The sequence below is a fragment of the Conger conger genome, chromosome 5, assembly GCF_963514075.1.
Source record: "Conger conger chromosome 5, fConCon1.1, whole genome shotgun sequence".
NCBI classification, from domain to species: Eukaryota; Metazoa; Chordata; class Actinopteri; order Anguilliformes; family Congridae; genus Conger; species Conger conger.
This window is the reverse complement of record NC_083764.1, coordinates 62942021-62967553: the sequence shown is the minus strand read 5'-3', so window position 1 is coordinate 62967553 and position 25533 is coordinate 62942021. Positions and strand designations below refer to the sequence as shown.

Below are 25533 nucleotides of genomic sequence, written 5' to 3'. Positions count from 1 at the left end.
CTGCGAAACGGCAAAAAAAACTTTTTATTTCTCTTTTGTATTATTAAAAATAGGACCTTTTTGATGGTAAATTGATCGGTCCACTGATAATATTGTTTAAAAAGTGCACCACTGGGTCTGGGGTTAAAAAAAAAAAAAAATCACTCGTTACCATGACAACACAGTCCGAAATCTGCTTTAGATTTAGGACGTGGAAAGTAGGATATCTAGAGAATTTACAACCTTGCAACAAATGAGGGGTTAAACAACTACATTTTGTAAATTTGCAGTTCTCCAGGGACCAATGAGACACAGTAAGGTAGAATAAGGGGTAATCAGACCTGGGTCAAACACACAACTGTTTCGGATTCAAATACTTATCTACGCTTTACTGAGTTTGTACGGTAAAGACATACTCTCAAAACGGGCAAACCCCACCTTCTGGTGGATCTGGATCAATGGAGCGCAGAACAGCATTTGAATTTAAGAACAATTACCCCTCCGATCGCTCCTGTTCCAGCGGAGCTAGCATGGCGCAACAAATCCTTTTCACATCAGCAGTAGAAGTAGGGGAAAGAGGGGGCGGCCATTTTTAAATTTGTCTACAGAAATCCATGTTTGGCATTTACATTTTTATTCACCTTTTTATTTTCCTGTTTTTTCCTTTTTTATTTTATACAGTATTGAAAACAACAACAAAAAAAAAGAGAAATGCGGAGCGTTCACAGTTTTCCCGAGGAATTCTCTCTGAAGTGGATCTCTACGGGGGCGCCACACTCCGTCCTCCGCTCAGAATCTGCGCTGGGAGTCCATTTTTAAATAATCTACAACACTTCATGGATTGTTTTTTTTACATTTTACATTTATTTTTCATTTTCTTTTGCGTTTTTTTGTTTGTTCTTAATGGAAGGAAGAGTCGGTTTCCCGGTGTTTATAGGTAAAAGGGACTACCCAGTCCATGCGCAAAGCAGTCCAAAGGGATTATTTTTTCCGTTCTTTTTCCCCTTCTCTCTCTCTCTCTCTGCCGGTCCTTCACTCGCTCCGTTCGAGGTGTTCCTTTACGCTACGTAGGTGTAAACTTTGGTCCTCGGGCGTTCGTGCCAAGTATTCTCTCTCTATGAGTCCTTCAATGCGCTTTTTAATGACCACAGGACTGGGGAGGAACCTGGCCCTCAGCTGCTGAGTCACCTGGGAAGACACAAAAGACCTAAATCACAACGTGCACTACTCTCCCATTACAGCCCTGTCAGGTGTGAGGTCACACATAGGCCATTAGCATGTTCTCAGCTGAACATTCTCATGCTGATGTCACAATCACTAACTCATTTGAATAAATTAAGACCTAAATCACAACGTGCACTACTCAACCAATCAGACGCGGGCCTGCCCTAGTTAGGGGCAGACCCAACTGTGGCTGCCACTTGACATTATATGACAAATAATAATTACCTTCGGCTTCCCAGAGATATTACAACAACTTACAAACGATAACATCCTGGTCACTTTGAATTACAAACGAGAGGTACGGTCAAAGAGGCACCCGAATTTAACTTCAGAATTTCACAAGAAGGCAAACTGCCAGCCGTTACCTCCAACTCACACAAGCTTTCACAAACTAGCATGACACTTCAGGTGAGCGATTATGAGGCGAGAAGGGGATCTTCCACCAGTGTTTAGGAGTGTGGGCCCGGGCTACGCCGCTAGGCCTCACCTCTGCTACGAGAACGTTGTGCTGCATCATCTTCCTGGACTTCCTGATGCGGAGGATGGGCGCCTCTATCTCGTGCTTCCGGTCATTGTCCACCTTCTGACGTGTCTCCTTCCTCTCGGGGTCCGACTCGTCCTGTTTAGCAGCTACTGTGTGTGTGTGTGTGTGGGGGGGCAGGCAGGTTAGCAATGGGCAGGCAGCAGATTTAAGCGGTTTTGAAAGACTTCAAATCCTTTACCTTTTTACTAAATGAGACAACAAAAAAAGACAAAAAAAAAAACTCTCAATGGCGAGAGAAGATTTCACTTGTGAAGCAAACAGTGACTACATTACATTACATGAATGGCATTTTGCTGATGCTCTTATCCAGAGCAACGTACAGTTGATTAGACTAAGCAGGAGACAATATTCCCCTGGAGCAATGCAGGGTTAAGAGCCTTGCTCAAAGGCCCAATGGCTGTGCGGATCTTATTGGGGCTACACCGGGGATTGAACCACCGACCTTGCCTGTCATGTCCCAGTCCCAGTGTGCATCGTACAGACAAGCCACTAGCACTAGCTGGTTAACCAGCTACCAGCTCAGACAAATCTGCTGGCTGAGGTCATGGCTGGAAGAAACAAAATGGCAGTACGCCTGGACTTTCCACCTCTGTTCCACACTCAGTGCCAACAAACAGCAGCACACTCTGCGGCTGTCCTGGAGCACAGTCGCAGAGCCCTCTCAAAGGGAAGCCACCTCACCTGTGGCAACTGATGCTTTGGCTCCCTCTTCACTGACCTCCATCTTGGCTCTCTGTAGAGCCTTGGAGACATACAGTGGCTCTAAGCCCAGGGAATAGGAGGAAACCATAGTTAACTGTTACATAATAACGCAGTCTTTGAATTAATTCAAGTGTGCTTGCTGATAGGAGTAATACTTCCATTTAACTTTTCTGCCATGAGGGGGCGCTGGAGTGTCATTTTCATTGCAAAGAGCCAATGAATCAGGACAGGATTTGTAGCAGTGGCTGTTTTTTGAGTTTTTTTTACAAGGTGTAAATTTGATTGATGGATTCTTCACCAGCTTCATCTGCAGTTGAGGGTGTTGGGGCTGGTTCCATGAGAGACATTTCACATTTTTATTGTACCCCTGTATTCATCGCTAGAATGTTTTATTTAACACTTTTTTTTAAGCTCCAATAAAAACACTAAGGACGCACAGACAGAGCTGTGGAACACACAGCACAGGTGTGCAAACTGTGCCTCGGTGAGAGGTGCGTTTCTCACACACGTGTCTGAAGTCGGCTCTGCGTCTGTGGAACATGTCGCTGACACCCCAAGTTAAGAGAGAGGCCGTTTCATGTGGAGCTCTGCCTCGACAGAAAACCTGCAGCACCCGTGCACAGACACGGCGGGAGAGACGCCAGGCAGCGAGGGACACTTCCACATTACACCACCAGGGGGCAGTACAGCAGCTCACAGATCTGTGTGTGATTACACCAACAGGGGGCAGTACAGCAGCTCACAGATCTGCATGTGATTACACCAACAGGGGGCAGTACAGCAGCTCACAGATCTGCATGTGATTACACCAACAGGGGGCAGCACAGCAGCTCACAGATCTGCATGTGATTACACCAACAGGGGGCAGCACAGCAGCTCACAGATCTGTGTGTGATTACACCAACAGGGGGCAGTACAGCAGCTCACAGATCTGCATGTGATTACACCAACAGGGGGCAGCAGCTCACAGATCTGCATGTGATTACACCAACAGGGGGCAGTACAGCAGCTCACAGATCTGCATGTGATTACACCAACAGGGGGCAGCACAGCAGCTCACAGATCTGTGTGTGATTACACCAACAGGGGGCAGCACAGTGTTCCTGAGCTGGAACAGCCTGCTTGTTACACAAAGAAGGACGGCCTGTAGCATAGTGCTTAAGGTAAATGACTGGGACCCACAAGGTCTGTGGTTCTAATCCCAGTATAGCCACAATAAGATCCGCACAGCCGTTGAGCCCTTGAGCAATGCCCCTTAACCCTGCATTGCTCCAGGGGAGGATTGTCTCCTGCTTAGTCTAATCAACTGTATGTCGCTCTGGATAAGAGCGTCTGCCAAATGCCATCAATTATGAATGAAGCTGATCACAATTTTTTGATCTCCATGGCATGAAACTGGTTGTATCGATAGAAGTCATAAAAATCCTAGAAATATACAATGAACACAAAAGATGGTTTGGTATTGTCCTGTTTTGAATTGGATTGAAACCACTCCAATATGACTGATTGATTTTACGTTACCTTTGAGTGACATTCACACTGTACTACAGCTGCTGTCTCCATGGCGATGGCCTTTTATGTGTTACCATGACCCTGCTTAAGACACAACCACACGTCTTTGCTCCTGACGATGGCTCTGTGTTTCTCAACTGATCTCAGATCAGCTCAAGTGAGTGTGGAATGAACCCAAACCCAGCGTATGAGGGGCGTATTTGTCTCTGTCTGCGTTCATACTGCACCGGAGAGAGAGAGACTTACCTCATCACACACCTGGGAGACACACTGGTGACGGGTCAGGAAAAGAGCAGCACTCTGGAGTGATTCCACGGCTGTATTTATTACACCTAAACTCATTACACACACACCAGTGTACTTACAATACCACCATATACCACAGGAATAACTCATTACACACACACCAGTGTACTTACAATACCACCATATACCACAGGAATTACTCCGTAATAACATTCTGAGGTTATATCAGAGAGATTAGACATTTCTCATCAAGCACAATACAATGTTTCTATTTACATATAAAATAATACACAATATTTTGTTGTAAAACCCCACAGCTAACCCAATGACGGAATTTAGCGGGGGCCGAAGGGGATTTTGTGTGCTTGTCCTTCTGGCGTTGCTGGGAGAACATTAGTTGGGTTAATTATTATCCTCCGTACAAGAACAGAGCACAATTATGTTTAAGAATATACTGGGTCCGTTGCCATGGGTCGGATATGGATTGACCTGCCCCATATCCCGCTTATAGCTGGCCAGAAACGGATCAGTACAATTCTTAATATTCTCCGTTCTCAAACGGGGCCGTATTGTACGCTTAGTGGTTACTATAGTTTTACTCGTTTATCTGACTCCATTTAAAATATAATTTAGAAATTTGGTTTTGCAACTTACGCGGACCTCGGGAGTGATTACATTCGACTTGTACCTGCGCCACCATTACTCAATAGATGCTCCCGGGATTAGCATTACTGCTGAAATCTCAGTTCGGTGGAGAACTCAGAGGCTGCGGGTCCAGTCAACACAATACATGCAAACCTGCCATGATAGTTGCGAGCCCAGGGTGGCGTAGCATTAACTGGGCTCCTTAGAGCTAATTTGGCAGGAACCAGCGCCGTAACGCCCAAGGGTTCCCTTCGCACCAAATCACAAGAGCCGTGCGTCACCCGACCCTTTAAGGGACAGAAATTGCTGGCCACACAGCTTAGAACTACCACAGGTATACCGCCCCGCCGATCGGTCGGTCTTTGGCCACCATTTCCCCCTGAGTATTTCAGTTGTAACTTAGGCTGAAAAGGTACAAGATGAATTAGAGTCATGGAGATCACGCAAGTTCCAAACAAAATAGTTTATTCGCAGACAGGTAGGTTATTAGCTTTAGAATATCACAATCAAGTTTAAAATACACAAATTAAGAATAGAGATAGAGTAAATAATCATACCTAGCCTGCTTGGACTACACACAAACACAGAGTATAGAATATGCCGTATGGAAAGTCGAATACGATCTTCCTGATACTTACATGCACGTACAATATGCTGTGTGGGAAGTCGAATACGATCTTCCACTGCTACACATACATACATACATACATACACAAGACATGTTGTGTGGGAAGTCGAATACGATCTTCCCAGATTGGTCTGTCTCCCTTGCTTTTATGCCAAATCATACGTTTGAAACCAGGCGGCAGTGCCATAAATCAACCTGGAGGGGTGGTCAAATCTGGAATTTAGACCCCCACCCTTGGGGGTTGTTGAGTAGGGAAAATGAGATGATTACCAAGAGAGGATGTGTAGGTTTTCCGTTGGGATACTGAAACTATAGTTTATTAAATTCCATTTGGTATGAAATGTATCTCATCCGATTCCTTGATTTTATCAGATCACATCCATACCAAACAGATTACCCTCATGTTTTATTATGTTGCAGTTATCATGAAACTTCCCTCCTGATTATCCATTTTACATGCAATTCCTGTTACCATTACATAAGACTTAATGCAATAATACAAGGATCACATGGGCAATGTTTTCAAGGTGTTACCGGGTCTATTTACTATCTTAATAGCAGTTCTGAATATTTAATCCAAGAGAGCAGTCACCGGTGTAATGACAGCAGTGCCCAAATGAGGGCACTGTGGCATTGTCCGGAGTCTTCCCCCTTGGAAGTGACCAGGTATGGGGTCACAGGGAGGTCACCAATGTTCGGGAGGATTCTTTTCCCATGACCCAACTGGCCTTGGACCACTCATACATCTTAACTCCCCAACAGGTAGTCTAAACAACATTGGAACCCCAGCTCTCAGGCCCCTCACACATGGCAGCCCTTCCTGACCTTAACCACCATGCTACAGGCCGCCCCATCATACCTATGAATGCTGTAGTTGGGAGTTTTCATGATAACTGCATTATGCTGTAAATATGTCTTTGTGCCTCTCATGGTAATATACCTTTTGGATAAACCTGATTTGGGTGAATGAAAGGAAAGGAGACATCCCAGACTTTTTGGTTTCTTCTCCTTATCTCCGAAATCCAGGCCTTAGTTCTTGACTCTAAAAGTGAGTCACCCATCTATAATTTACAGCCAGGCCCACCAGGCAGGGGGCTAAAACACATGGCTTCTACAGAGACAGCTTTTGCCCAGTTTCCCTGAATGGTTATATCAATGGTAGACTGTTACAAAAACTAGACCATTACACCAGTCACACTGAACCAATCAGAATAACACCAAACATCACTATATTCTGACCTGGGATTATCATGAAACATCTTTATACCATCTCCAATATTCCTGTTCTGGAATGTGAGAAAAGGGGGCCCCCAGGGCCCAAGAAGGCACCTCTAAGAATCCTTCTCTAGCTCTCCCCCACAGGCATGTGTGCCAACGGTGGGGGCTAACAATGTATGCTCCAGGAGAGGGAAGTCAGCAAGCTGACCCGCGCATGAGACCAAATGTTACTTATGACTGGCTTACATTGTCATGATGTGTTTTTGTTTCTAACACTTGTAGTAAACCTGCTCTGAGTTGATTAAATACAGTCCTTTGACTTCAACTGATATTTACAAACAGTGCCACAGTGCTATTCTACACTTACAGACAGCTTCACTGTGCAGATCCGCAAAGTCTCCACAGAACTAAAGAATGGAAACAGTCTCTCATTGAAGGAGTGTTTAAAAGTGGAGAGAGGAGTGTTGTCACTGGGGTCAGAGAATGACACCTCCCCCCTGTCCCAGTCCAGCTGCACTCTGACCCTCTGGAGGTCCCCCTGCACAGTGAGGTCTGTAGATGGGGAGGTCAGGGCTGTGTATTTCCCATCACGCAGCCCTATACCCCACACTCCTCCTGCTGGGCTCATATCCACACGCACTTCCCTGCTGATGGACTCTTTAACCACACCCACCCGCCAGAACTCACCCCCCACTTCTACATCCCAGCAGTGTCTCCCTGAGCTGAATCCCTCAGAGCCCAGCACCCAACACCACCCATTAAATCTCTCTGGATTATCAGGAACCTGCTGTCCCTCATCACTGCATCTCACACTGGTCAGATCCTCAGACAGTGAGAGTTTGGGATATGCTGTGTTTGGGTCCAGAGTCACAGGAGCTGAAGGGACAGAGAATGAGACGTCAGCACTGAGCTGCACAAAGGGAAACCGTCAGACACAATGGGGTCCTCATGATATAAACTGGGTTTCACAACAACAACCATTATAGCCTCAGATACATGTGTGAGCATCAGTGAGATTAAGGACTGGTGCTCAGTCTCTTCACTCCAGGGCTCTTACACAGACAGGACCAATATGACTCTGACTGGCTTCATCAGCTTGTGGAAAGGACGCTGAAGATTCCCCCTGTACAGTGACAATGTGGAGCTCCCTGCCCCCAGTACTCACTGTCTTGAACAGTCCCCAGCATCTTCTCCCACACTCTGTACTTCAGATTGCCCAGGTGCTTGGCCACATCAATCAGCGCTCCTGAGACCTTCTCTGGATCCCCCAGGGTGCACTGGGCTCTGCAATAATATTCAGGAGTCACTTGTGCTGTGGGCGGGACTTCATTACCATAGAAGATTATCAGCAGCAACATCAGATCTTCATTCTGTAAGAAAATGGCTCCATCCCTCCCAGCATTCTGCCACACAGCCCCACTGAGAGACACACACTCACAGCCCCACTGAGAAACACACACTCACAGCCCCACTGAGAGACACAAACTCACAGCCCCACTGAGAGACACACACTCACAGCCCCACTGAGAGACACACACTCACAGTCCCACTGAGAGACACACACTCACAGCCCCACTGAGAGACACACACTCACAGGAGTGTGGGAGGGGGGAAGGGCGGTATTTATGTTATAGGTAATTAATATTGTAAATACTTCAATATTTTTAAATGTTCCTCCATCATCATTATTAAAGCTGCAGTAATTATTACAGAGAGAAAGTCATTTCAAACACATTCCACAGTAGCTCAGTGATAGAACACTGCAGAGATAATAAACTACTCTTGATATTTAATCTGATGAGAGAGGATGGAGTTTGTTTTGTCTGTTTTGTATGTCCTTGTAGCTCTGAAATAAAGAGAGTGAATTATTATCACTGTAGCCAATACTCTGTCCATTAACACCATGTTAGAAACCACATTAATATCTTTAAATAACTTTTAATATTACATGACCTAGACAATTAAATGTGCTACTTTAACACTTTTATACATGTGTACAGTGTATGTTGCATGATAACGTTGATTTAAAACACTTTCGCTGTGAGACAATAAATCTTTTGAGGAGATTGAATGACTTTTGTCAGAATAGAGAATACTATATTGTATAAATGAATGTGTGTGAGCATTAACAGCAGTGTACATAGAGTCCTACAGACACAGAGTGAACAGGTCTTACCTGCAGGAATGAGATGTCTTCAGCTCCCAGCTCCTGTTCTATGGCTCTGATCTGTTCTGAAAGGGATGATATCTCTTCTGTCATCTTCTCAATCTTCTCCTTCATCATCTGACTCTTTTGCTCCTCTTCCTCCCTCAGTACAGTGATCCTGGCTGCCTCTTCATCTTTTAGGAACTGCTGAAGTTTCTCAAACTCCATCTTTATCTGTCTCTCTGTGCACTGGGCCTGGCTCTGGAATAAACATTATTCACCATCATTTCAGCATAATCCAGTGCTGCATTTTCAACACTGTGATTTAAAGGACTCAGTTCAGTACCTTGATGTGCTCTGCTGTTTGATCACAGATTAGCTTCACTGTATTAAAGGCTTTTAGCTTCTTCTGCAGTGGAGCCAGTGCAGTCCTGAGTTTCTCCTGGAAAGAAATGACAGAGTCCACACTTTACTGAGGAAACGGACAGACAGTAAACTTCACTGCCTACAGACAGCACAAGAGTCCCTGCTCAGACAGAGGGGAGACAGAATGGCTTTTCACAGGCAAAATTCAATATCCATCCATCCATCCATCTATTATCTTAACCCGCTTATCCTGAACAGGGTCGCAGGGGGGGCTGGAGCCTATCCCAGCATACATTGGGTGAAAGGCAGGAATACACCCTGGACAGGTCGCCAGTCCATCGCAGGGCACACACACCATTCACTCACACACTCATACCCACAGGCAATTTAGACTCTCCAATCAGCCTAACATGCATGTCTTTGGACTGTGGGAGGAAACCGGAGTACCCGGAGGAAACCCACACAAACACGGGGAGAACATGCAAACTCCACACAGAGAGGCCCCAGCCGACGGGGATTCAAAGTCACCTCCTTGCTGTGAGGCATTCAATACCCAGATGTTTTCAAATGAAAATATCCTACGATGTATGCTTAGTCTCTCATGACACATTAACAGTGATCTTCCATCTTAGACCACATTGTGTCAGACACATTTATCTGAGCATGAACTTTGACCCCGACTGTCCCATGCTGAGCACTGCTCCCTAACACAGCTCTGAGAACGTCTCCACACTCCTGCCCCTCCCTCCTGTCTCTCTCTGTCAGTCATGTGAAAAGTAGTGAGGAGCTCCAACTGCAGTCAGGCCTGAGAACTAAAATGGCTCCTTTTGCAGATCATTTCACTTTGGAAATACAATAAATACTTACATTAGAATGTGAAATAATGTCAATTGTTTATATTTAAATGTTAATTATACTTCTGTTTTCAGTCTGATAACCTTCACCAAGGGCTCAGTAAAACAAATCATTTTTAATGATCAAGAATTTTCTGATGAAATTAGTAAAATATGAAGTTAATAAAATAAATTATGAATGTGTAAATTGCGTTATAACCAGTTACCTTATACTCTTCTGCAGCCTCCTGAACTGGTCGCATTTTGTGGTTTTCATGTTTTTTGGAAATTTGACAGATAACACAGATGAGTATTTGGTCATCCAAACAGAAGACTTTGAGTTTCTCACTGTGCAGACTGCAGAGCACTTCAGATCCTGCTTTAGCTCTCTGACTTCTCTCCTTTAAGAACGCCTCACAGGTATTCTTCAGAGACAGGTTAATGGGAGGATGTTTCTTCGAAGATCTCCTGCAAAGTGGGCACTCCCGAGATCCCTTCTGAACCCAGTACTGCTGCAGACAGGCCTTACAGAAGCTGTGACTGCAACTCAGGACAACAGGATCCCTGAAGATTTCAGAGCACACAGGACAGGAGAGCTCCTCTTCCAGGAGAGAAGGAGATCCAGACGCCATTCTGTCTCCGTCTGTTCTGAGCTCAGTAATGGCTTCTGCTAAATCTGCAGTTTAGTTTCACTTTTACTTACTGCTGTAACTGCAGGTAAACTTAATAAATCTTTTTAAATGTCTGCTTCTCAATCTATTTTTGTTTCTCTGTCTTTAGAAGTTCCTTAATTTCTGAAGAATATGCAGTGAGATCATATCCAGAGATTCCCAGGGTAAGTGAAGCGTCTCTATGCGTGAGAAACTTGTGCTTTGATCTTCCGGGAAGACACACCTGGTTATCAGAGACACTTCCTGCAGGGGGCAGCATTGTGCCACTGAGATTTGAGTGGCTGATCTGCCTGCAGATTTACACCAGTGTCACAAAATAATAACACATTATTTGTTGAAAATAACTTCCCCAACACTGCAAGAGTGGGAAGGTTCATCAATGTTAGAAAGCCATCGTAGGGCAGCATTTTCTTCTTATTAAGGTTGATGATCCGGGAATTACATTGGTTTTTAAAGAGAAAGTTTCTTATTAGGTAGAATCTCAAAGTAAAAGTTATTACGAGGAAGAGAAAATGTAAATTTAGGCCTAAAACGACTAACAGAACAGAACCCCATAATGACAACATGAAAGAAGTTTTTTTGAAATTTTTGCACATTTATTAAAAATAAAAAACGAAGAAATCACTTGTACATAAGTATTCACAACCTTTGCCAGGAAGCTCGAAATTGAGCTCAGGTGCATCCTGTTTCCACTGATCAACCTTGAGATGTTTCTACAGCTTAATTGGAGTCCATCTGTGGTAAATTCAGTTGATTGGACATGATTTAGACACACCTGTCTATATAAGGTCCCACAGTTGACAGTGCATGTCGGAGCACCTTCCAGAAGGACAACCATCTCTGCAGCAATCCACCAATCAGGCCTGGATGGTAGAGTGGCCACACGGAAGCCACTCCTTAGTAAAAGGCACATGGCAGCCCGCCTGGAGTTTGCCAAAAGGCACCTGAAGGACTCTCAGACCATGAGAAACAAAATTTTCTGGTCTGATGAGACAAAGATTGAACTCTTTGGCGGGAATGCCAGATGTCATGTTTGGAGGAAACCAGGCACCACTCATCACCTTGCCAATACCATCCCTACAGTGAAGCATGGTGGTGGCAGCATCATGCTGTGGGGATGTTTTTCAGCAGCAGGAACTGGGAGACTAGTCAGGATTGAGGGAAAGATGAATGCAGCAATGTACAGAGACATCCTGGATGAAAACCTGCTCCAGAGCGCTCTTGACCTCAGACTGGGGCGACGGTTCATCTTTCAGCAGGACAACGACCCTAAGCTCACAGCCAAGATATCAAAAGAGTGGTTTCAGGACAACTCTGTGAATGTCCTTGAGTGGCCCAGCCAGAGCCCAGACTTGAATCCGATTGAACATCTCTGGAGAGATCTGAAAATGGCTGTGCACCGACGCTCCCCATCCAACCTGATGGAGCTTGAGAGGTGCTGCAAAGAGGAATGGGCGAAACTGCCCAAAGATAGGTGTGCCATGCTTGTGGCATTATATTCAAAAAGACTTGAGGCTGTAATTGCTGCCAAACAAAATATTGAGCAAAGGCTGTGAATACTTATGTACATGTGATTTCTTTTTTTTCTTTTTTTATAAATTTGCAAAAATTTCAAAAAAACTTCTTTCATGTTGTCATTATGGGGTGTTGCGTGTAGAATTTTGAGGAAAAAAAAGAATTTATTCCATTTTGGAATAAGGCTGTAACAAAACAAAATGTGGGAAAAGTGAAGCGCTGTGAATACTTTCCGGATGCACTGTAATCAGCCAATTGTGTGGCAGCAGTGCAATGCATGCAATCATGTAGATGCGGGTCAGGAGCTTCAACCATCAGAATGGGGAGAAAACGTGAGCTAAGTGACATTGTCCGTGGAATGATTGTTGCTGGCCATCTGCGAACACACAACGCATCATAACTCTAAGTGGATAGGCTACAGCAGTAGAAGTCTAAAAATACATAATGAATTGCTCGGTGAGTGTGTTTAACATGAGTGTGTGTATAGAACACGAGTGTGACTGTGTCATGAGTGTAATTCATGTCCAGAGATCAGGATCAGGAAACAAGATCAGGCAGATTTGCCGTCGCGTTCTTCAATTTCCGCTTAGCTGACCAATCGTGAGCTGAGAATTACAAAGTCATTATAACTATAAGCGCATTCACTTTGGGATCTTTGAAGCTCAATAACTCAAAACAAGATAGAACAGAAAGAGCCTTCAAATACTCACGCAATGCAGTGGCCTAAAACAACCTCACAACACATGGCAAGTGGTGAGCAGTGAACCCATTGCGGACATTTTCATGGAAAGGAAAGGAACGCACGCCCACGTCACGTGGCATATTAGACACGTACATAACAGCCAAACGCACTGGGATCGCCGCAGAACTTTATGAGACAGCCTCAAAACTCGTGGGTCTCCTTTCGCCAGTGTCCGAGAGGAACTCACGCTCACGACTACTGTCTGTTCTGGCTCCACGGTGGTGGAACGAACTCCCCGTTGAGGTCAGAACTATAGAATCTCTCCCCACCTTCAAGCGCAAGCTGAAGACACACCTCTTCAAGCAGCACCTCTCCCCATCCCTCCCTACCTCCCTGTGAACCTTAATTGTTGTCTCTGTGACTTGCTTTGTGTATCGGTATTTTTAGTTGGCTAGGTAAGCAGTGTTTGGATAGTTAACTTTGGTCACTTTTGCTCTGTTTGTTTGTTTGTTTGTTCAAAAAAAAAAAAAAAAAAAAAGGCCCTGGTCCTTATCTTTGTGCAGGTAGCAGTTGAAATTGTACTTCGCTCTAGGGTCTTTTCAGCGAACTTATCCCTGGTTATGGGTATGCACTTTGTTGTACGTCGCTCTGGATAAGAGCGTCTGCCAAATGCCAATAATGTAATGTAATGTAATGTAATGTAACTCTGTGGAACAGTTTTGGCACGACGCGTCCTCTCCTGTCTTTGGATTACAAAAGGTCGACCCAACTCCCAGCCGCCTTTCATGTTTAGTAGTGTACTTCAAGCTCGAGTCAAACTAACAACACATTACAATGACCTTGAGAAGATATAAGCACTATTCTCTTGGTCGGCTTTTATGCGCCTTGTTCCCAGACAACCTTTCACTGATACGAGCAAACAAAAAGAAAAACAATGCTATCCGTCACGCTGTGTCCTGGAACGTGTAAATAGACGCTCAAAGACTTGTCTGCGATCAGTTTGGGTCGTATTAGTGCGATAATAAAATTCATGTTTCAGAGTACCGTCAAGGTCGGCCCTCGCTTTTGGATGGGATGTCTCGCTGTCATTAATGGACCTCACGCTTTAGACGGTTTCAGTCTTGTTTTGGGCATTAGCTTTATGAAGCCGATTTGTATTGCAGTTCTAGGTTTCCATAGGTTAATTTGCATTAAGTGCTTTATTGATTTTGCACTTGAGCGGACTGGTCTGGAGGATGTTATTAGCTGGGTTATTAGCAATTCTGAAGGTGCTGATGTGACTGTAGCTTCACCCATCTCTAGCTCGGTGGTTACTTACCATGTTACCATTTCCATATGACAGGTTTCTGCTCATTTGTATACTGTAATGGTATTGTATAATGGATGTCAGTTTGATTTAAAGTCTTTGTACGCACTAAAGCCGCTGTCTTGGTTATGTCAAGGGACTTCCTGGTTAAATAAATGTTAGAGGGAAATTAAGTCTTTGCTCTATTAGTTAAGCAGCGGCTGTAGTTAGTAAAGTGCTCCACCTTAACCTGACTCCACCTTTGCTCAGTACGCAGGGCGACCGTGTCTCGCTGCTCTCTGGCGCCCTCTGCAGAAACAACTTCCCATCGCTGCTGAAAAACCAGCTCAATCCAGGTCTTCAAACAACTGGTGGCTGGTTGACCAGTACAGACCAGCTCAAGCTATATTTTAAAACAGCTGGTATTGGTATTTTAAGCTGGTCATTTATCCATAGTTTAGCCCACAGACTGCTGTTGTGCTTCCTGTGCTAAGAGTTTAGCCCACAGACTGCTGTTGTGCTACCTGTGTTAAGAGTTTAGCCCACATAGACTGCTGTTGTGCTACCTGTGCTAAGAGTTTAGCCCACAGACTGCTGTTGTGCTTCCTGTGCTAAGAGTTTTGAAAAAGCGTACTCGGTACTGGGACATGGGTATAACCAATTGTAAAAATAATAATAATAATAATAAGATTCCAAGTATTGTATTGCCAAAAGGGCTAGAATAAACATATTGACCGTTTTCAACAGGAAACCCAAAAACCGACAGATGGCCTGTAGTGTAGTGGTTAAGGTAAATGACTGGGACACACAAAGTCTGTGGTTCTAATCCCGGTGTAGCCACAATAAGACCCGCAAAGCCATTGGGCCCTTGAGCAAGGCCCTTAACCCTGCATTGCTCCAGGGGAGGATTGTCTCCTGCTTAGTCTAATCAACTGTACGTCGCTCTGGATCAGAGCATCTGCCAAATGCCATCAATTATGAATGAATCACAATTTCTTGCTCTCCATGCCGTGAAACTGGTTGTAACAATAGATGTCATAAAAATCCTAGAAATATACAATGAACACAAAAGATGGTTTGCTATTGTCCTGTTTTGAATTGGATTGAAACCACTCCAATTTGACACTGATTGATTTTATGTTACCTTTGAGTGACATTCACACTGTACTACAGCTGCTGTCTCCATGGCGATGGCCTTTCATGTGTTACCATGACCCTGCTTAAGACACAACCACACGTCACTGCTTATGATGATGGCTCTGTGTTTCTCAACTGATCTCAGATCAGCTCAAGTGAGTGTGGAATGAACCCAAACCCAGCGTATGAGGGGCGTATTTGTCTCTGTCTGCGTTCATACCGCACCGGAGAGAGAGACTTACTGTCACGTTTCAGGTCTGTCTCGCCTTGTTTTATGTTTATTCATTTTGTATTAGTCTTGTATTGTCTTATCATGTATTATGTTAGTCTAGGTTCGTCATGTTGTTTAGTTATGTTTCGTTACGATTAATTTTCTTGTCATGTTTAGTTATGTCTCGTTACGATTTATTTTCTTGTCATGTCTAGTTATGTTTCGTACTATTATATTACCTTGTTATGTTGAGTGATTATCGTCTTAGTTTCGCTTTATGTCATGTTTTGATTCATGTTTATTGTTATGTTATGCATACACTTTTACATGTTTTTCCGCAAACCTTGGGTTCCGCCTTTTCTCTCTCTCTCTTTCTGTCATTCACTCCCTAATTGTTTCCTATTGTCTATTTACTAAAACTACTTACGCTAGTTCAGGATTGGGTAGAAACTAACAAACTAATCATGTGTTCATGTTACCTTACGTTTCTCGTGCATGTCATTTACTAATTTACTAATGCTAGGGCAGGATAGGTTTATTACTAAGGATTACTAATCTCCTTGTTAAACTTGTCATCCTTCGCACCTGTTTTCCATTTCCTTGCTACGCTCTAACTAATTGTCTGCACCTGTCTACACCCACATTTTTAGCCCAGTCGCGCAACTGCTCACTACGAAATTGTCAGCCTCTGTTTACCACGCAACTCTTGAGCATTTACCACTATTGATTACACGTTACGATCCAAGCCTGTTACCGACCATTGTTTATTGATTTCTGTTTTGTGACCATCGTTTGTTTTTTGACTACGTCCTCGCCTACCGTTTTGTACTTTTGCTTCGCTGATTGTTTCATGGTTTCGACTCCCGCTTCGTCCACGACTACGCCTCTGCCTGCCGTCCGTCTGTTCATCTGCCCCGCTGACAGCTCTCCTGCTACCGGACCTCCCTGCACGCCTACCGACTACGAGATTGCCTCTTCCCTCGGCACCGTGCTTTTTGTTTGTTTTGTATTTGTTTGGCTGGATCTACGTGTATGGACTTTGCTTGTGTTGACTACTCTCCTGGGATTCGTCCCGAATAAAGCCCTGAGGGGTCTTTATATTACTATTGTTTCTGAGTCGTGCATTTTGGGTCCAACCCCCACGCACCCGTCTCACTTACCTCATCACACACCTGGGAGACACACTGGTGACGGGTCAGGAAAACAGCAGCACTCTGGAGTGATTCCACTGGTGTATTTATTACACCCAACTCATTACACACACACCAGTGTACTTACAATACCACCATGTACCACAGGAATTACTCAGCAATACCATTCTGAGGTTATATCAGAGAGATTAGACATTTCTCATCAAGGACAATACAATGTTTGTATTTACATTTAAAAAAATAGACAATATTTTGTTATGTGTTTTTTTCACGACATTTATAGTAAACCTGCTCTGAGTTGATTATACAGTCCTTTGACTTCAACTGATGTTTACAAACAATCCCACAGTGCTATTCTACACTTACAGACACCTTCAGTGGACAGATCCGCACAGTCCCCAGAGTACTAAAGATTGGAAACAGTCTCTCAGTGAAGGAGTGTTTAAAAGTGTAGAGAAGAGTGTTGTCACTGGGGTCAGAGAATGACACCTCCCCCCTGTCCCAGTCCAGCTGCACTCTGACCCTCTGGAGGTTCCTCTGGACAGTGAGGACTGTACGTGGGGAGGTCAGGGCTCTGTTTTCCCCATCGTACAGCTCTATACCCCACACTCCTCCTGCTGGGCTCACATTCACACCCCCTTTCCTGCTGATGGACTCTTTAACCACACCCACCCGCCAGTGCTCACCCCCCACATCTACATCCCAGCAGTGTCTCCCTGAGCTGAATCCCTCAGAGCCCAGCACCCACCACCCCGTATCAACTCTCTCTGGATTATCAGGAACCTGCTGTCCCTCACCACTGCGTCTCACACTGGTCAGATCCTCAGACAGTGAGATGATGGGATGTGCTGTGTTTGGGTCCAGAGTCACAGGAGCTGAAGGGACAGAGAATGAGACGTCAGCACTGAGCTGCACAAAGGGAAACCGTCAGACACAATGGGGTCCTCTTGATCCGAACTGGGTTTCACAACAACAACCATTATAGCCTCAGATACATGTGTGGGAGAAGCACCAGAACCAAAAGACAATAATATTTCTTAAGTCACAAGGATAGTATAATCGCTGTAAGAGGGAGAAAACCCTGTCAGTGTTTCTGTAGCCCCTTAAATACAGTATCACTTAAAGCAGCATTTTATTATGAGCATCAGTGAGATTAAGGACTGGTGCTCCGTCTCTTCACTCCAGGGCTCTTACACAGACAGGACCAATATGACTCTGACTGGCTTCATCAGCTTGTGGAAAGGATGCTGAAGATTCCCCCTGTACAGTGACAATGTGGACCTCCCTGCCCCCAGTACTCACTGTATTGAACAGTCCCCAGCATCTTCTCCCACACTCTGTACTTCAGATTGCCCAAGTGCTTGGCCACATCAATCAGCACTCCTGAGACCGTCTCTGGATCCCCCAGGGTGCACTGGGCTCTGCAATAATATTCAGGAGTCACTTGTGCTGTGGGCGAGGCTTCATTACCATAGAAGATTATCAGCAGCAACATCAGATCTTCATTCTGTAAGAAAATGGCTCCATCCCTCCCAGCGTTCTGCCACACAGCCCCACTGAGAGACACACACTCACAGCCCCACTGAGAGACACACACTCACAGCCCCACTGAGAGACACACACTCACAGCCCCACTGAGAGACACACACTCACAGCCCCACTGAGAGACACACACTCACAGCCCCACTGAGAGACACACAATCACAGCCTCACTGAGAGACACACACTCACAGCCCCACTGAGAGACACACACTCACAGCCCCACTGAGAAACACACACTCACAGCCTGACCCCACTGAGAAACACACTCACAGCCCCACTGAGAGACACACACTCACAACCCCACTGAGAAACACACACTCACAGCCCCACTGAGAAACACACACTCAGAACCCCATTGAGAAACACACACTCACAGGAGTGTGGGAGGGGAGAAGGGGGGTATTCATATGAGAGGCAAATAATATTATAAATACTTCAATATTATTATATATATATATATATGTTCCTCCATCGTCATTGTTAAAGCTGCAGTAATTATTACAGAGAGAGAGGCATTTCAAACACATTCCACAGTAGCTCACTGATAGAACACTGCAGAGCTAATAAACTACTCTTGATATTTAACCTGATGAGAGAGGATGGAGTTTGTTTACCTGTTTTGTGTGTCCTTGTAGCTCTGAAATAAAGAGAGTGAATTATTATCACTGTAGTCAATACTCAGTCCATTAATATCTTTAAATAACTTTTGATATTACATGACATAGAAAATTAAATGTGCTGCTTTAACACTGTTATACATGTGTACAGTGTATGTTGCATGATAACATTGATTTAAAACACTTTCCCTGCAAGACAATAATTCTGCTTGATTAAGTTTTGAGGAGATTGAATGACTTTTGCAAGAATAGAGAATACTATATTGTATAAATGAATGTGTGTGAGCATTAACAGCAGTGTACATAGAGTCCTACGGACACAGAGTGAACAGGTCTTACCTGCAGGAATGAGATGTCTTCAGCTCCCAGCTCCTGTTCTAAGGCTCTGATCTGTTCTGAAAGGGATGATATCTCTTCTGTCATCTTCTCAATCTTCTCCTTCATCATGCGACTCTTCTGCTCCTCTTCCTCCCTCAGTGCAGTGATCCTGGCTGCCTCTTCATCTTTTAGGAACTGCTGAAGTTTCTCAAACTCCATCTTTATCTGTCTCTCTGAGTGCTGGGCCTGGCTCTGGAATAAACATTATTCACCATCATTTCAGCATAATCCAGTGCTGCATTTTCAACACTGTGATTTAAAGGCCTCAGTTCAGTACCTTGATGTGCTCTGCTGTTTGATCACAGATTAGTTTCACTGCAATAAAGGCTTTTAGCTTCTCCTGCAGTGGAGCCAGTGCAGACCTGAGTTTCTCCTGGAAAGAAATGACAGAGTCCACACTTTACTGAGGAAACGGACCCACAGTAAACTTCACTGCCTACAGACAGCACAAGAGTCCCTGCTCAGACAGAGGAAAGACAAAATAGCTCTATTCTGTTTTCACTGGCAAAATTCAATATCCAACCATCCATCCATCCACCCATCCATCCATTATCTTAACCCGCTTATCATGAACAGGGTCGCAGGGGGGCTGGAGCCTATCCCAGCATACATTGGGTGAAAGGCAGGAATACACCCTGGACAGGTCGCCGGTCCATCACAAGGCACACACACCATTCACTCACACCTCATACCTACGGGCAATTTAGACTCTCCAATCAGCCTAACCTTCATGTCTTTGGACTGTGGGAGGAAACCCACGCAAACACGGGGAGAACATGCAAACTCCAAGGAGAGAGGCCCCGGCCGACAGGGATTCGAAGCCAGAACCTCCTTGCTGTGAGGCATTCAATATCCAGATGTTTTAAAATGAAAATATCCTACGATGTATACTTAGTCTCTCATGACACATTAACAGTGATCTTCCATCTTAGACCACATTGTGTCAGACACATGTATTTGAGCATGAACTGTTTTTTTTATTAATTTTTTTTAATCCGATTTTTTCCCCTTTTTCTCCCAATTTGGTAGCCAATTGGACCCCGTCTGATTCAATTAGAGCTAGTATTAGATACACCGCACCCACACCCCGTCCCTCCGCGGCCAACGGGAGAGCAACACGCCTTCTTCAAGCCGTCACGCCTCTCAAGCTGTAACCGTGATTCCAAGGCGCCCAAGGTGCTTGTATTTTTGCAGCGATCAACTAACCCTGCCAAGTCCCTCCCTCTGAAGCAGTGAGCCAATTATTGCTGCTCCACGTGAGCCGGCCAAATTTGGCTTTTGGCAGGACCGAGAATCGAACCCCGGTCCCCGGTGTGCAACTGCAGCAAACTGCAACCGCAAGTCTGCTGAGCATGAACTTTGACCCCGACTGTCCCATGCTGAGCACTGCTCCCTAACACAGCTCTGAGAACGTCTCCACACTCCTGCCCCTCCCTCCTGTCTCTCTCTGTCAGTCATGTGACATGTAGTGAGGAGCTCCAACTGCAGTCAGGCCTGAGAACTAAAACGGCTCCTTTTGCAGATCATTTCACTTTGGAAATACAGTAAATACTTACATTAGAATGTGAAATAATGAAACATTTTAATATTCAATGTTAATTATACTTCTGTTTTCAGTCTGATAACCTTCACCAAGGGCTCAGTAGATGACAGCAAAACAAATCATTTTCAATCATCAAGAATTTCCTTATGAAATTAGTAAAATATAAAGTTAATAAAATAAATTATGAATGTGTAAATTGTGTTATAACCAGTTACCTTATACTCTTCTGCAGCCTCCTGAACTGGTCGCACTTTGTGGTTTTCATGTTTTTTTGAAGTTTGACAGATAACACAGATGGGTATTTGATCCTCCAAACAGAAGAGTTTGAGTTTCTCACTGTGCAGACTGCAGAACACTTCAGATCCTGCTTTAGCTCTCTGACTTCTCTCCTTTATGAACGCCTCACAGGTATTCCTCAGAGACAGGTTAATGGGACGAAGTTCCTTTGAAGATCTTCTCCTGCAAACTGGGCACTCCAGAGATCCCTTCTGATCCCAGTACTGCTGCAGACAGGCCTTACAGAAGCTGTGACTGCAACTCAGGACAACAGGATCCCTGAAGATTTCAGAGCACACAGCACAGGAGAGCTCCTCTTCCAGGAGAGAAGGAGATCCAGACGCCATTCTGTCTCCGTCTGTTCTGAGCTCAGTAATGGCTTCTGCTAAATCTGCAGTTTAGTTTCACTCTTACTTACTGCTGTAACTGCAGGTAAACTTAATACATCTCTTTAAATGTCTGCTTCTCAGTCTGTTTTTGTTTCTCTATCTTTAGAAGTTCCTTAATTTCTGAAGAATATGCAGTGAGATCATATCCTGAGATTTCCAGTGTAACTGAAGTGTCTCTGTGTGTGAGAAACTTGTACTTTGCTCTTCCTGGTAGACATGCCTGGTTATCAGAGACAATTCCTGCAGGGGGCAGCATTGTGCCACTGAGATTTGAGTGGCTGATCTGCCTGCAGTTTTTCACCACAAAAAAAGAATTCATTATTTGTTGAGAAAAACTTCCCCAACACTGCAAGAGAGGGAAGGTTCATCAATGTTAGAAAGCCATCGTAGGGCAGCATTTTCTTCCTTATTAAGGTTGATCCTCTGGGAATTACATTGATTTTTAAATAAAGATTCTACATCATGAGACACTTTCTAAGTAAAAGTTATTACGAGTAAGAGAAAATGTATATTTAGGCCTAAAACGACTAACAGAACTTATATAAAGTACAGAAAGATGTGTAGTTCCTGAAAGTACATTATAAGAGTTCTGATTGTATGAAACCCTTCGATGTAAACCTCTATAAAATATAAAATAAAGGTTTAGGCCTACATCTTAGTCTATACATTCAGACTAGAGTAGGAGATAAAAAGGAGATATAAAGGTTAATATAAATAAATTAAGCTTGAGCAAAGCTCTAACAGTTACACAGCAGCAATGCTGTAGTTAGTAAATTGCTCCACCTTCACCTGACTCCACGTTTGCTTTGTACAGAGTTTGAGGTACGTGCGCAGGGTGGTAAAATCCTACCCACTTCTTTTGCGATCACAGAATTCACCCGATTCAACGAAATAACTTACAGTCTTCAGGCCAGATGTAGAGGAGTTTAATCCGGCGTTTTCACACTGCGTTCTCTATGGTGGCTAACCCGACATTTAGCCTGACATTTTGGCTTCCCTGTGCTGCAGTATTTATCGTAAATGCTAAATGGTTGGCAATTATATAGCGCCTTTATCCAAAGCGCTGTACAATTGATGCTTCTCATTCACCCATTCATACATACACTCACACACCAACGGTGATATCCTGCCATGCAGGGCGCCAACCAGCTCGTCAGGAGCATTTGGGGGTTAGGTGTCTTGCTCAGGGACACTTCGACACAGCCCGGGCGGGGGGTCGAACCGGCAACCCTCCGACTGCCAGGTGACTGCTCTTACTGCCTGTGCCATGTTGCCCCCGTGGCTCAGGCAGTAAGGAGCATAAGAGTAAAACTCTTGGCCGCGTTGCTCTGTGGTGTTGCCGGTCACACGTAATTGGCTGCAGTGTCGCCCGGGGCGACCGTGTCTCGTTGCTCTCCGTCGCCCTCTGCAGGTCAGTCGGGTGTTCACGGCCTGGTCGCTCAAGCTACGCCAGACGCGTCTTTGCCCGACTCGTCTCAGGTCGTCTCAGGACCGCACACATCTCCAGAAGCAGCAGCAGCTTGACGCTTCGTGTTGGGCCTGCAGGGGGCGCTGTTGCACGTCTATGGTCCGTACAGCAGAAGAGCGCCATTCGGTGTACGGCTGGTATGATACGCTATTCTAAATAATGTCATGAAAGACAATTCAAAGGGAGCGTTTATTACACAAGGGACATGCACACCAACAGACGCACTACAATTCCAAGGCTCAAACGAAAAAGACGAAACCCGTTTACGGTGAACCCAAAATTTGGACACAGCACACAGCAGACAGTGGTGTTAGGGAACTTCAGAAAAACAAACCTGCCCTTTAAAAGAAGGGAAATCACAAACAAAAAAAACAACCAAGGAGCACTCTTATGCAACCGCAAGAAAATCAACAATAAAATAAAAAAATAAATAAAATCAAAGGAGCGATTTAATTTCCTTTTGTTATATTCACAGTGACCAGCGTGTGGAAGACGCAAATATTTATAAAAGGAAGAGAAATGTTTTGGGGCTGACCGACTGTACAAGTCACACACACAATAAAATCTATAGCTTTTCCAGAATGATTCCAAATCCAACCAACAACAGTAACTAGCGCAAAAAAAAATTTCTTTCTGTTTCTCTTTTTTATTATTAAAAAGAGGACCTTTTTGATGGTAAATTGATCGGTCCACTGATAATATTGTTTAAAAAGTGCACCACTGGGTCTGGGGTTAAAAAAAAAAATCACTCGTTACCATGACAACACAGTCCGAAATCTGCTTTAGATTTAGGACGTGGAAAGTAGGATATCTAGAGAATTTACAGCCTTGCAACCAATGAGGGGTTAAAGAACTACATTTTGTAAATTTGCAGTTCTCCAGGGACCTATGAGACACAGTAAGGTAGAATAAGGGGTAATCAGACCTGGGTCAAACACACAACTGTTTTGGATTCAAATACTTATCTACGCTTTACTGAGTTTGTACAGTAAAGACATACTCTCAAAACGTGCAAACCCCTCCTTCTGGTGGATCTGGATCAATCGAGCGCAGAACAGCATTTGAATTTAAAAACAATTACCCCTCCGATCGCTCCTGTTCCAGCGGAGCTAGCATGGCGCAACAAATCCTTTTCACATCAGCAGTGAAAGTAGGGGAAAGAGGGGACGGCCATTTTTAAATTTGTCTACAGAAATCCATGTTTGGCATTTACATTTTTATTCAGCTTTTTATTTTCCTGTTTTTTCCTTTTTTATTTTATACAGTATTGAAAACAACAACAAAAAAAAAGAGAAATGCGGAGCGTTCACAGTTTTCACAGGAGCATTTGGGGGTTGGGTGCCTTGCTCAGGGACACTTCAACACAGCCCAGGCGGGGGATCGAACCAGCAACCCTCCAACTGCCAGACGACTGCTCTTACTACCCCCCTCTACTCTACAGTACGACTCTCCCATAACAACCCTGTCAGGTGTGAGGTCACACATACGCCATTAGCATGTTCTCAGCTGAGCATTCTAATGCTGATGTCACAATCACTAACTCATTTGAATAAATTAAGACCTAAATCACAACGTGCACTACTCAACCAATCAGACCCAGGCCTGCCCTAGTTAGGGGCAGACCCAACTGTGGCTGCCACTTGACATTATATGACAAATAATAATTACCTTCGGCTTACCAGAGATATTACACAATTTACAAACGGTAACAACCTGGTCACTTTGAATTACATACGAGAGGCACGGTCAAAGAGGCACCCGAATTTAACGTCAGAATTTCACAAGAAGGCAAACTGCCAGCTGTTACCTCCAACTCACACAAGCTTTCACAAACTAGCATGACGCTTCAGGTGAGCGATTATGAGGCGAGAAGGGGATCTTCCACCAGTGTTTAGGAGTGTGGGCCCGGGCTACACCGCTAGGCCTCACCTCTGCTACGAGAACGTTGTGCTGCATCTCATGCTAGCCCTGGACTTTCCACCTCTGTTCCACACTCAGTGCCAACAAACAGCAGCACACTCTGCGGCTGTCCTGGACCACAGTCAAAGCCCCCTCACCTGTGGCAACTGATGCTTTGGCTCCCTCTTCACTGAACTCCATCTTGGCTCTCTGTAGAGCCTTGGAGACATACAGTGGCTCTAAGCCCAGGGAATAGGAGGAAACCATAGTTAACTGTTACATAATAACACAGTCTTTGAATTAATTCAAGTGTGCTTGCTGATAGGAGTAATACTGCCATTTTGCTTTTCTGCCATGAGGGGGCGCTGGAGTGTCATTTTCATTGCAAAGAGCCAATGAATCAGGACAGGATTTGTAGCAGTGGCTGTTTTTTGAGTTTTTGTTACAAGGTGTAAATTTGATTGATGGATTCTTCACCAGCTTCATCTGCAGTTGAGGGTGTTGGGGCTGGTTCCATGAGAGACATTTCACATTTTTATTGTACCCCTGTATTCATGGCCAGAATGTTTTATTGAACACTTTTTTTTAAGCTCCAATAAAAACACTAAGGACGCACAGACAGAGCTGTGGAACACACAGCACAGGTGTGCAAACTGTGCCTCGGTGAGAGGGGCGTTTCTCACACACGTGTCTGAAGTCGGCTCTGCGTCTGTGGAACATGTCGCT

At 44.5% G+C, this 25533-nt stretch overlaps 2 protein-coding genes across 2 annotated transcripts; both read right to left on the bottom strand.

Moving 5' to 3' along the window:
- Window positions 1-7050: 7050 nt before the first annotated feature.
- On the bottom strand, window positions 7051-7957 carry LOC133128968 (zinc-binding protein A33-like; the record flags this gene model as incomplete). The annotated part of the gene is made up of 2 exons (XM_061242775.1): window positions 7051-7574; window positions 7864-7957. Coding segments are annotated over 2 exons (618 nt in total), but the record flags the coding sequence as incomplete, so codon positions are not given.
- Window positions 7958-17046: 9089 nt separating this feature from the next.
- Window positions 17047-24024, bottom strand: LOC133128967 (zinc-binding protein A33-like). Its single transcript, XM_061242774.1, has 3 exons — window positions 23990-24024; window positions 17998-18116; window positions 17047-17570 (listed from the first exon to the last, which is right to left on the bottom strand). The coding sequence occupies exons 1-3, from the start codon at window positions 24022-24024 to the stop codon at window positions 17047-17049; spliced, it is 678 nt and encodes a 225-aa protein (XP_061098758.1).
- Between the last annotated feature and the right edge of the window lie 1509 nt (window positions 24025-25533).